Source organism: Pseudovirgaria hyperparasitica (assembly GCF_010093815.1).
Source record: "Pseudovirgaria hyperparasitica strain CBS 121739 unplaced genomic scaffold EJ05scaffold_6, whole genome shotgun sequence".
In the NCBI taxonomy this organism is placed as follows: domain Eukaryota; kingdom Fungi; phylum Ascomycota; class Dothideomycetes; order Acrospermales; family Acrospermaceae; genus Pseudovirgaria; species Pseudovirgaria hyperparasitica.
In genome coordinates this window covers 1559938-1572527 of record NW_022985554.1, presented here as the reverse complement: position 1 = coordinate 1572527, position 12590 = coordinate 1559938, and the positions used below count along the sequence as shown (strand labels likewise).

The 12590-nt window shown below is 48.4% G+C and overlaps 5 protein-coding genes across 5 annotated transcripts; 2 read left to right on the top strand and 3 right to left on the bottom strand.

Annotated features, from left to right (window-relative positions):
* Positions 1-3549, bottom strand: EJ05DRAFT_492666 (uncharacterized protein; the record flags this gene model as incomplete). The annotated part of the gene is made up of 3 exons (XM_033746050.1): positions 1-23; positions 84-3161; positions 3225-3549. 3 exons carry the CDS (start codon positions 3547-3549, stop codon positions 1-3), a joined length of 3426 nt encoding a protein of 1141 aa, XP_033601828.1.
* Positions 3550-3861: 312 nt separating this feature from the next.
* Positions 3862-5221, top strand: EJ05DRAFT_510202 (BIG1-domain-containing protein; the record flags this gene model as incomplete). The annotated part of the gene is made up of 4 exons (XM_033748158.1): positions 3862-4247; positions 4299-4714; positions 4790-5032; positions 5082-5221. The coding sequence occupies exons 1-4, from the start codon at positions 4150-4152 to the stop codon at positions 5219-5221; spliced, it is 897 nt and encodes a 298-aa protein (XP_033601827.1). The 5' UTR covers positions 3862-4149.
* On the bottom strand, positions 5199-6421 carry EJ05DRAFT_344195 (uncharacterized protein). The gene is made up of 3 exons (XM_033740943.1): positions 6311-6421; positions 5791-6240; positions 5199-5724 (listed from the first exon to the last, which is right to left on the bottom strand). Exons 2-3 carry the CDS (start codon positions 6089-6091, stop codon positions 5342-5344), a joined length of 684 nt encoding a protein of 227 aa, XP_033601826.1. The 5' UTR covers positions 6092-6240; positions 6311-6421; the 3' UTR covers positions 5199-5341.
* On the bottom strand, positions 6237-7533 carry EJ05DRAFT_344187 (uncharacterized protein). The gene is made up of 2 exons (XM_033740942.1): positions 7340-7533; positions 6237-7279 (listed from the first exon to the last, which is right to left on the bottom strand). The coding sequence occupies exons 1-2, from the start codon at positions 7451-7453 to the stop codon at positions 6683-6685; spliced, it is 711 nt and encodes a 236-aa protein (XP_033601825.1). The 5' UTR covers positions 7454-7533; the 3' UTR covers positions 6237-6682.
* Positions 7534-7572: 39 nt separating this feature from the next.
* Positions 7573-8883, top strand: EJ05DRAFT_344151 (ser/Thr protein phosphatase superfamily). Its single transcript, XM_033740941.1, has one exon. The coding sequence runs from the start codon at positions 7807-7809 to the stop codon at positions 8680-8682; it is 876 nt and encodes a 291-aa protein (XP_033601824.1). The 5' UTR covers positions 7573-7806; the 3' UTR covers positions 8683-8883.
* The last annotated feature ends 3707 nt before the right edge of the window (positions 8884-12590 follow it).

Sequence of the window (12590 nt, the reverse complement as noted above, 5' to 3'; positions counted from 1 at the left end):
TCACCTCACTTCTTCCTCTGTCGCTTTCGCCGTCTCAGCGTTGTCATTCCCATGGATCTGGGAGGATTCAATAACATCCTCACTACAAGCGCTAGCAGACACTTTCTCCTTCTCCTCCTCCAGCGACTCCGCAGCCTCCCAGTCATCTACGATACTCTCCTCTCTCTTGGATACTGGTAGCTTCTTATTTCTCGACGAAAGGCTAAGAACAGTAAAGGAACTGGCAGATCCAATGACTGGCACCTGTCGCACAAATCGGCCCGTAGAATTTGCCTTGGCTGCTACTTGACTCCAGCCACCATTGCTTGTTATGTCTGACTCGCGTCGGGTGATATTAGACGAGGGATCCAGGCGGCAAAGCTCGATGCTGCCCAGTCTCTGATTGGAAACTGTGCGTGCGACTCCGGGCTTAACGGACCTGAGGTAAACTTCTAAATCATGCTCTATCAACGTCCGAGAAGCTGCTTTTAGTACAACATCCTCGTTGGGTAGAAAAGTTATATCGAAGATTACACCAGACTTCGGGTCCATGACGGTCTTGAGCGCAGATCGTAGCTCCTCGGCTGTTAGCGCAAAGCGAGCATTGGTCAGGACAAAGCCGTTATACGGTTCATCAACCGTATTGCTAGCATTCTGTCGGATAATGGGAGCAGCAGGTTGGGCAATAATCTTTGCAGCAGTACTGACGGTGCTTCGTTGACGTTGTCTAATCCTCGCACTCTCCGCCAGCGTCTTCATAGGGGCCATGATGAAGCGTGGCGTTTTGAATATCAGAACATGCCGGTGCGGCTCCGGATCCATACTTTCAGAATCAAGACCAAAGTCTTCAGCCAAACAGTGAATGAAAGCTCTCTGTGGCGCTTGCATTGGCTTGAACCGCAGTCGCCTCGCCTCCGCATCTGCAGCAAACATGCGGAACTCTTTCTCTTGAGCATAAGCCCATATGGAATTGGCTAGATACATGTTGAGGGTATCCGAGGAATATGGCACATGATCGTCAGAGTGCGTCTCAGGGTCGATGTTGAGAGCTGCAGCGAGTTTGCGATTTCGTTCTAACCGAGCGCACTCATCGTTGCAATCCAATTCTTTCTTATTATTTCCCCCATTCGTCTTTGTCGCATTGCATCGGGTCTCTTTTTTTAGCTGCATACAAGGGCATGTAATCAGAATCTTTGAGTCGCATGGCTTCTCTTCTTTGCACTCATACGGAGAGTGACATAATTCTGAGCAAGGATGGCCACAGGACTTTTCCTTTCCACACTTCTGCTGGCACCCGGATGTTGAATCCTCGCAATCTCCAGGTTTGTGGCATATTTTGCGACAACTGTGGGATCCACATTTCAGTTTTCGTCCGCACTCTTCAGTACATCTCACCTCAGGCAGAAAGCATGGTTGATTTTTTAGAACGTTTCTGCCGCAAGAACAAGTCTTGTTTGTTAGAAACGGACATTTGGGACATGCCTCGTCGTTTGTATGGCAGCTGTGGGAAACTTGCGGATGTCCACAGCTTTTCACTCTCGTACATTCAAAACGACAGGCTGGAACCTTGGTACCACAAGGAAGAGGCGGCTGAAGAACAGTACGACCGCAATGACAGGCAACATCGTGGAAAATTGCTTCAGGGCAACTACCACATCGTCCAGAGTGGCATAGCTCCTGACAATTGTGAAGACCACAGCCAAGCGGTCGTCCACAGGAGCGTGTACAAATGTGTTCGGCTTCAAAGTCGTTGTCCATTGGCCGCGGCGCTGTATTCAGGGGTCTTAGTTTCTTCTTCGTCCGTACCGCTGCTTTCTGTTCGCCTGGGCAGCAATGTTCTCCGCATTCGTGACGTTTGCAGTTGAGCAATGCTTTGCATTTCCGTCTGCATTGGGGCTGTGAATACGAGCCTTGATGGCACACCGTTGCTGCCTCGACTCGGCCGCAACGACATTTGATCGAGACACGTCTCATACAAGGACTGCATTCCCCACCGTGGCATGTCTGTTCACAAGTATGGCCGCATGCCAACGTTGTATGGCAGGGTTCATTGCAATTCGGTATTGGATCTTCACAGTTTTGACGAAGTGCTGTACTGAGATCCGCGAGCTTTGTCTTTCCACATGGACAATGATCAACATTATCAGGTGAACGAGGACAGTGGGAGGCATCTGCATCTTGGGGGTGACATCCTTTAGTACATCGATGGATACCGCAATCAAGGAGACGCTTGCACTCGCTGGCGCAATCAAAAGTGCCAACCCAATTTTCTTCTGCTGATTGGCTTGGCTTGGGCTGGCCCTGATTCATGCACAGTATCGCCTTTTCTGATCTACCACAATAGCACCGCGCAGGAATTTTGATCTCACACGAACCACAAGGACCTTCGTGGCATTTGCGGGGGCACACATGCTCGCGACACGACATAGACTTCCCACACAGTTGCTGACAACTCCATCCAGACTCGTAATTCGTGTCGACACATCGCCGTGTGGCGGATTGCTTACCGCAGAAGCACTCTTGAGTGGGCCCGGTATGTGTACATGGTGGACAAGGACCCGCATGACAACTCAATGGGCATGGATGGGGGCACTTCTTAGGTATGAGATGATCCCGGGCGCAAGTCTGCCCACAAGAGAAAGGGGGAAGACCAGCGAGAGGTTTAGGGTCAATTTCTTTTTCGCACCAACAAGTAAATGCCTTCGGAGCATCGTCCTTTGGTAGGTTGCAACCAGGACATCGCCATTGTCTAGGCGGAGGTAGCTCGCCGTTTTGACCAGGTGGCTGCTGTGAGACTGCTGAGCCTTCTCTACTTGACCATTTCTTGATGCAACTCAGATGGAAGACCGTCCAGCATGTCCTACATGACCAAGCTTTCGAGTTTGGAAGGATTTCATTGGTGCATATAGCGCATTCGTACTGGTGGTTCTCGATGTCCTCGTGGATCCTGGTAGCTATGTCTGGCGCCGTAGATTTCGAAGCTTTTCGTTTACGGGGAAGATTGTGTGGAGGGACTGCAGCCGGAGGAATTGGACGAGATTCATGTGGTTGACCAGGAACGAAAGCTGTTGCATTGGCCGATAGACTTGTGTCGGCCGACGCTTCAATACTGCTATTCGCTTCTGTCAATTGACCACCGAATCGCCTTCCTTGAAAGGTCTGAGAAGTATTCACATTGTGAGCTGGCTCGCCTCGTTGTCTTCGTGAATTGCGTCCTTCGTCCATATGGGTGTCCACTCGACCACCACGACCACCACGACCACCGCCGCGACGACGCGGACCTGACTGCCGCGGCGTTCGCGTTTCATTGTTGGAGATATTCGGGCTTGTATGTTGGCTTTCCGGAACGGGTGGAACGCTCATTGGTCTCAAAGTTGTGTGGGCGCCTCTGCCTGGCCGTCCTCGTACGCCATCTCTCCCACGACTTTGAACTTGTCGCGCTACGTTTGTGTCCTCTCCTTGATCCTGGGCATCTGGAATGGTGCGACTTGGCCTTTGACGATTTCTCGCCCGTCTTCGGGTACTGTCCGCAGGGCCCGCCGGTAGCGATTCTGGGCCAGTAGTAGACATATTAGCAAAAGATTGCAGCTCCCGTGGGTTGGCCCTTCCACGATTAAATGAGTCGTCACTTGATATTGGTATATCTTTGCGAAACGAAGTGATATGATCCTATGACGTAGACTATAAAGTTGTAATAGAAATTCCTGGGTTTCAGCGACAGCCAGATATGAACGATGAGATATGGCAGGAGCTGTGGCGACGTTGTTGTTGTAGACTTCCAAGGTTCTGTTTCGGCGGAAGTCTTTACAAACACCGCCACCCGTGGCACGAGCCCCCGAAGAATCAGTGTGAGTCACTTCGCCTATTACACCAAGGCTTCGCAATTCGCTATATGAATCATCAGTCAATTGTTCTTTGTGGCTCGTAGCTCAGACGGATCTTCAATAGTCAAGAAATTGAAGTCTCTGTTCCAAACGCTCAGGCCAATATAGCTTAGAAATAAAGGTTTTCTAGTGAAGTCATCCAAATCCATAGATCATTCCATGCCACTAAACGTTCTCGGCTTAGGGCGAGTCTAGCCCAGAAACGGCATAACCACCTCCGCCTGCACAGCCCGTGAAGCTGGAAGCTTGCAACATCATCATCACAAAGAGCATCACCAAAGACAAAATGGGTCTCCTACGGCTAGGAGCGTTTACCCTTTCATCTCTGGCCCTCGCGTTCGCATTCCAGGATACGTCGCCATTGTTCTTGTTCTCGACGTCGAAGTAAGCTGCCCGCTGATAATCTCTGAAAGCACCGAAACTGACTGGCCATAGAGAGCTTGATGGCTTCGAAACGAGAGTTCCGCAACTAACGACAGAATCGCACGTTACAGCACAGGTGCAAAATGTATTGAAAGGGTGCACAACGAAGTCATACGTGGTTGTATCGCAACCGAACGTGAGGACTGCGGACTATGCCAGCGCGGCTGCAGCACCATATCTACAACGCTACGTTGCAAGAGACAACAAAAAGATAGTTTCGTCGACGACGATACCAGAAGTAGTTGGAGGAACGGATGCAGAAGTGATGACCACATATCTGAAAAAACAATGTGGAGCGAGTGTCACGGAGGTGAATGCTGCGGACGGATACATCTCACTTGCGGACAATTATCCAAGGGTGATCAAGGTACAATTCATGAACCTCGCTCAATATCCAGAAGAGAGAATGGCGAGTCTCAAGCAAAACGGTAAGGACTCCCCGAGTCTCAATCAAATCTCCATTCGAGGCACTGTTCTAAGCCACTAGATTAATCATAATGCAGACATTTTCCTCGACGCTGTCATTCAAAGCCTCCACGACGAAGCCAATTTTACAGTCATATATACCACAACACCTCCGCCCAGAACAGATGACCCGGGTCTCTCACAGCAAGAGCACGTATACGGGCAATATGAGATGGATGACGGGATGTCCGCCCTGCACGTTGAGCTGAAGAGAGACCTTGGTATCCGAACATCCAACGACTCACTCCCACTCTTCGAGAAGTACATGTTTCTATCCCCAGGTGTGTTCCCAAAACTTCTCTCATCTGTGCCACGGTACTAAAAATCTAGGTATCTTCATGGGCTTCATCGCAATCCTTCCTCTCTTTCTCTTAGCATACGTCGGTGTTTCTGCTGTTGCTGGTCTCGAAGTGTCATACTTTGCATTCAGCAAGGAAATGGGTCCTGCGGCTCAGAAGAAGCAACAGTAAAGGAATTGGGACAATAATGTAACAACCAACGCATCGAAATGGTAGTGCGGTATGAGTATTGTACTGTCTAGCCATTTTGGCCTTGCACAATCGGACTGATTTATTCCATAATGCGCTATATCAGCCCAGTATACCACCCTGAACATCACCTGGTGCTGGTGCTGGTAATTTTTCCAGATCTACCTCATTTGCGGCCTTCTTACAAGCCTCGACGTCGACACCAAGTCGTGTGAACAGCAGATCGAGCTCTGGGTATCGTTTCAAAGCAATACCGATGTACAGCATACTTAGTTCAGAACGTCGCTCGTGAATCTGTGCACTATAACGCCCTTCGATCCATCGTAGGTCTGCCGAGTCATGAAACTTTTTTCGCAACGCAGCAGCGCGGAGCTTCCCCTTGAAGATGTACACAGGATCGAAGAAATTGGACGATCCCTGGCCAAGCCCTTCGCCATTGATAGTGATTGGTCTTACTTCGGCGTTACGCATTGAATACCGCGCTCCTAGTTGGATCAGATAGTTGTACATCAAACGAACACAATATTTGCGCTTAGAAAGGCAGAAGATACCTGGAAATTGCTCACAAAATATCTCGACTAATACAGCACCTTCACGGTTAGGTTTATCGGACCATAGAAAAGCAACGTAGTCCTGGCGGCTCTGCATGACTGCTTCGAAGCCTTCTTTTTTGTCAAGAATGTTGATGATCTGCTGCTTTGTGACGGATGCGACACAATCGATATCCTTGCTCTCTCGGTTACCCCCTAATGCGCCGATAGCATATCCGCCGAAGATCCCGAATCGGATTTGTGCATGACCCAGTACTCGGTCCAGAGCAATGGCAGCGTCGTTCAGCCTACTTTGACGCATGATATGAACAAGGTCGTACGATAAGCTGCAGGCTTCAATGATTGAATTTTCGTTTGTGTCGTAAGTTGAGTTGTCGTGGATGTTGCGGGGCTCAATGTGCTGTCTTTACAGTGCAAGGTTTTGTTTGAAGATAATATGTTAGAGTGAGTCTAGTCTCTCAGTCGGGTGAGATGAGCTACTTAATAGTCGGCTAGATTCCAAGGCTCCTGGCGTGCTTACCATGAAAGTGATCTTTCTATGGATGGCGCGGATTGTGTGAAACGTGAGGTAGACGCCGCGCTGAGCGTTGTATTGTGAACCATTGGCGGCAGTAGAAAAGGACTATTTTTGCATGCCTTCATCAGGGTATTGCGGCAAATCAGATCAATTTGTTACGCGCGCGTTCCGGTCCAACTAAAAAGTGTAACTGGACCGAAGTCCATATAATTTTCAGCAATTAGACGTTCATCGGGGCAGCCAATGCATGTGCGGCGTTAGTCGCTCGGGCTGACAAGTTCACTACTATTGCATCTAAGACCTACACACCGTTCGACATGGACTTAACTCATAAACACCTGTGTACCAATGAAAGAACGTGGTTCGCGCTGATTGCTATTCATATCCAGGAAGACGTTTAATCCTGTCAGATGCTGCGGAATCTGCAATAAAGCAAGTAACACTATAGCCAGAGAACGCATCCAAGCGGCACGGTTTTTCATCGATTAACCTAGATGCTAACGCCCGAACCTCAAGGCTCGCACCGTTGAGGTGCCGTAGGCACCACATCTCGTTCATGTCAGTTCCGTCCACCAGCTGCTCAGCGGCTATCATAGCAACATCATCTTTCGTCTGAACATATCTTTGACAGAGTCCACTGAATAGAGACGAAAGCTTGGGCAATGGAAGCGAATTGATATCGTCTGTGGAGATCATGTCGAGCAATTGCGAGCTGTATGTCGGATTGGACAATTTTGATTCCTGAGAGATGATGTGCTTTTCCAACGGAGCGAGATGATGACTCGTGTCGCTGAGTATCACAAATGTGCAAGTTGGGGCGATCCAGCTAGAAGTGCGAAGCCTTGGTGAGCCACGCTTGTACTCATTGTAGATATCAAACTCTTGAATTGCTTCCGCATGAAACAGTCCAGAGATTTCGAGGGTCGTTAAGGCGTCTGATACTTTATGCTCAGGAACACATAATTCGACATCCTATCAGAAGTTACTATAATTTGGGTCACAGCGTAGATTAAGATAGCTAATAGAGCTTACATGGAGTACTCGCGGAACGTTGTAGTAGTTCAATGCTATCTCACCAACGATGCAGGCTTGTATACCAGCGTGTCCAAGGATATGTAAAGCGACTTTAATTTGCACGGCTTCCATGTCGGAACAGCGCGAACAGTGATGTGCTCTGACGATGCTCGTGCGGATTAGGTCGAAAGTCTCCTCAAGGTACTACGAAGGGAGCGGTTACAATCCACCTGCAAGTGGGTGGCTGAAGCAAGGGTCCAAGGGTGTCACGTGTAATGCCAAGCACCATGTCTTCGTTCGTCGCGTAAAAGTCACAACAGACGTCTGAGCGGCTTGTGATTGTTGCCATCACAATTTTGAACTCTTGATTGCCACTTCACGTCGTTCATTGATCACATCAGTTCTTCGGGTGCGGATACAACTCGAAACTGGATTACAGAAGCTCACGCTTATAGCGAGGGCTAGTGGCTCCACAGAACGCGAGCATGAACAAACTTCTCCGGTACTTGCTACCCAAGTCATTATCACCAACGTTCCAAGTTGTCTCAGACTTGCATCTCGAAATCGGCCAGCAATACAGCACATATAACATCATATCGCAAGCGCCGTATCTTATACTTGGTGGCGACATTGGACGACTCATCGACTATGAACCTTATCTCGAATTCCTGAAAGTTCATAAAGCCAGATTCGAAAAGATATTTCTTGTCCTTGGCAATCATGAATTTTATGGATTGTCGTATGCGGCGGGCTTAGAGCAGGCCCAGAAACTTCAGGATGAGCCAATACTGGATTGCAAGCTTGTCATCCTCCATCAGGCCTGTTTTGATGTACCCAACTCCGCAGTCACCATATTAGGCTGTACACTTTGGTCGAAAATTCCTGAAGAATCAATGCAAGTAGTTCAATCACGCGTGAAAGATTTCCAGAAGATTTGCGACTGGACTGTTGAAGACCACAACAAAGCTTTTGAGTCTGATTACACCTGGCTAAAGAGAGCAGTATCCTCAATGAACGAGACCAATCCAGTATCCAGTCAGCGGAGCCGAACACGGACGGCTTTAGTCGTGACCCATCACGCACCTTCGATGTGCGGGACATCTCATCCGAACCATGAGCAGAATCCCTGGAGTTCGGCTTTCGCAACCGATCTCATCTCTGACCGTGAAGCTTGGAGGAATGTGGGCGTGTGGATTTTTGGCCACACTCACTATACCACAGATTTCGTTCGTTCTGGGGTGCGATTGTTTAGCAATCAGCGCGGATATGTTCTACCAGGTAGCATAGAGACGACACGCTCGAGCAAGTCTAGGCAGACAAAGCCTCGAGTTTTTGATGTTCGCAAGACACTTCGCGTGTAGACGGACTTCTTGGAGGCATCGCCAACGTCTCCGTCATTGATGCCAAGCAAAGCGAGTCCAAGTTTCTTCACGACGCCACAAGACTGAGAAACATATTGATCAAGCCTGATTTTCATCACTCACAGTCCAGTACGACCGGAATCACCATAGAGATCTCTCTGCTATACCCTATCATCATACCAACAAGCCCCAGCTCACCCCAGTATACACCTTTTCGTCGACATATGCCCAAACTACCAGTCTCGGTATCGATTCTATCGCCAATTGAGCGAACTGGATTCTGTCCTTGAGGACCGAAGCGTACTACAGTACACAGTGGTTAATCTTGAACAGGACGGGTTTCAAGACATCCGGCTGCCTTCAAGCAGCTCCATATATTGGTTAGCGCGTGGCGGAACCTGGTCAGTTAATGCAGGCGGTGGGGACAGGAATGGGTCGTTGTGGATTGCTATGACCGTTGCTGGCGATAGTTTGACGGGCCGGGAAGGGTGGATGTGTCCAGGCGAGGAAATTGGGGCTATGGTGGGGTGTTGATATCCTTGATGGAATACGATCGAAGGACGTAGAGACGGGAGTTGATCTTATCAGAATGTTGAGACAAGTGCAGCGAAGATTCCAGTTTTCGGGTGGAGACATAGTGTTCGTACTTACAAGGATCGTCCGATGCCACGGATGTTCACACCGCACATGTGCTGGCTAGCCTCGGCGAACTTTTGCGTTCTTGATAGGGGCTTTGTTGAATAAGTTACAAACACACTTTGCATTCGTATATCTTGAGATCTCAGACCACCGCATTATGACTGGAGTATGAAGTGCGCCGCAAGTCATACTATGGCCCTCGGCGAAATTTCGAACGATAGGCGTACCATCCTAGCTTATCTCAGTGTGTATGCACTAAGCTTAGCTTAGCGCTGGAGCGTGGTCTGAGGCAGCATTGGTAGCGGTGCGTACTTCAATTGCTAGATGGACTGGCTTTCCATAGTATAGTACATCTGATTAGCACAGTCCATTGAGTAGACTTATATATAGAACTGGAGTATGGTTCTACACGCGAGGATTTAGGCTCACAACAGCACTGCCTCTTGAAGCGATGTATACTTATGAACTTGGCTTTCATTCGAAACAGGGCTATACATCTATGTCAGCTAATTAGACTTTTATACATGTTCTCTAATGCAGCAACGGTAGGGTTGGAATCACATGTCAGTGATACAAGCGAGTATGACAATATGCTAGTCCTCCCCTCATCAACAGTGTCGTCTTTTCGGACCGTCACCGGTGGTCCAAATAAATATGCAATACTGTACTATCACTCTGCTATCACATAGTGTCAATTTCTTAGCGTAACATAAGATTGAAGGACTCTGTCAAATAGCCAAAATGAGCAGATTCACTGTGTAAATCTCTGTAGCGATAGCTGTGAGCTGTGTTGCGTCGCCGTGCTGTTGCTGGGATCACTGGCTCGTGAGGATGCTCCCAGTGCCCAACATAAATCCTACCGTGGGCTCATCTCGCCGTGTGGCTCCAGGATCAAGCTTAAAGATTACTAGTGTTGAGAAGAGCTCATATCTACAGATGAGTTAGTCTGGCTGATCCATCAAAACATACAGTGGAAGTCAAACATCTTGGAGTCCGACATTGTCATAGCTCCAGTTGTACACATATATTATGATTAAGACATACATGGAATGCTCTTAGGGATGATACTTTGCTAGACTGGCAGATCTTGCGTCGAAGCTTTGAATTCTATGATGTATATGTGAAGTGTTATGAACTCCACCTTGAAGGAACTGAAGATCGTCCGGCGTGGAGGGTCACATCAAAGTATCTGTATCACTGGGAGTCTCAAAAAAGTGGTGTCTAAAGGAGGTCTTCAAACCACCCGCGCAACACATATAGGTGTGACTGAGTTTAAGTTTCCTGGCGAGATACGCATGTAGGCTATGTCGATCACGCTGGAGCTTGGAGAAAGGTTGACAGATGGATACTAATTACCCTGAATGATAGTACACTGTTTGATGTTAGGGCTGTGTCTATGCTGTTTTTTTTTTTAGCAATGCGTCAATTAATTATCAATCGGGATTGAAGATTTTTTCCACCTCTTTGTATAGCGATGGGTACCTTGGTGTGATCGATTGCTGTATTACCATATGAGGTTGGCGCTCTGCTCTTTGACGGAGAACTCAAGGGTGAGCTAAGTGACTCGGGCCGAGGCGTCATGAATGGTGTGAGTTCTGATAAGGATGGCGGCTTCAGCTGCTCCATTAACTCTATTCTGGATCACGGAGCTCAAGCTCTGATCAGATGCGGCCATATACTTCTTCCTAGTCTATAGAGACGTTACAAGATGATGCTTTGTGGCCCTGCGAAGTTTGGTCGACCGTGGCCCAGGGAAGCGCGGTCCAAGCAGGAATGCACTTGGTATAGGATACTATTCCCTGACATGTCTGGCACGCCAAGTTATCTATTACCCACTTTTGACGTTTGAAGAGTGTGGCGGCTTCACGGCTGCTACGGACCCGTGTGGCGGCAATGAGACAATGACATGCTGTTGACTCGTTGAGGGTTGTTGAGTGGTGGTGGTACATGGGTTCCAAGAAGGAAGCGGGCGGACGGCGGCCCCGTGGTAGGTACAGGGCGATGGCGGGTGTCCACTGTTGACTGCCGCCTACTTCTTGGCGTCTTGGCCTGCTATGTTTAACATAGACGGGAATGGATTCGGATAGCAACAGCCACAACAGCCACTTCCACAGTCAAGACATGCCGGTATCTCCTACTTCGTTATTTTTTTTATAGACCCTTACATTGTTATACACCAAACAACATTCGCATACATGGGTCTGCTGACAGAAAGGTGACTCTATCGCATTCATATGATCTGAATTGCTAGAATATGATCATGTTATAAGAGTACCAATTTGCTTGAGCTTTCCTCTCTACATTTGATGCCCAAATCATAATACATACCTAAGAGAGGCCCGCTTATAGACGCTTTGATCCCCTCCGCCCCGCTCGTACCCACGGGCGTCGTACACGCCTATTGCTCATGTCGTTTCGAGTCGTTCAAAAGCCGCAGATCTATCAATGGACATGCACAACTAATACTCTTATGCATTCAAATGTCATTTATCGCAGCTTGGCGCCTACCCAAGATCGACGTAGGAAATAGCCACGTCCACGTACGCCCACACCTCAGAATTTCATAGTACTGTGATCGCGAATGCCGCCTTGGACACCCGATGATGATTCCTCTTCATATGCTTTATCGAAGAACAGATGCTCGTTCGGTCAAATGCAGTCAATTGAGGCCTTCTTACTGCTTCTTCCTGAGCACAATTTAAGATTTTAAGGGGGGGCACGAGAGGATGGGCTCGATACTGGCGCTAGGCGAATTCTAAATCAAACTCCTTGCGCTCGCCGCCGCTGGACAAGACACAAAGCTTCCTCCGAGTAGTCTTGGCATATTTAGGAAATGGTCGGGATCTCCAAACCTTGCATTGTACCAATGCATATATGAGCATGGTGTACTAGAGGCGACATGGCCCACGCATCATCGCCATCTTTTCTAAACCCTCCGTCTTTCTTTGTCGATTTGCCATTCTGGAGCATTTATATACTCCTAATTCCCACATTCATTACCCCCACATTCGTAACATCTTCACTACACTCATTGTTCACTCGAACCTCATAGTTTATCACTTTATACACATACATTGAAAAACCGTTCTCTACATTAGTATCGACTAAACCCCCGTTCATAGAGCAAGACAAGTAGACTCGCGCACATGATGGATTGTTCGAGAGCAGTCTCGCCGACTGAGTCGGAGAAGCCACTATACCAACCGTCTTCGATGACCACGAGCGACCAGGATCAATCATATCTACCACACCGCCAACCACCAGGAAGA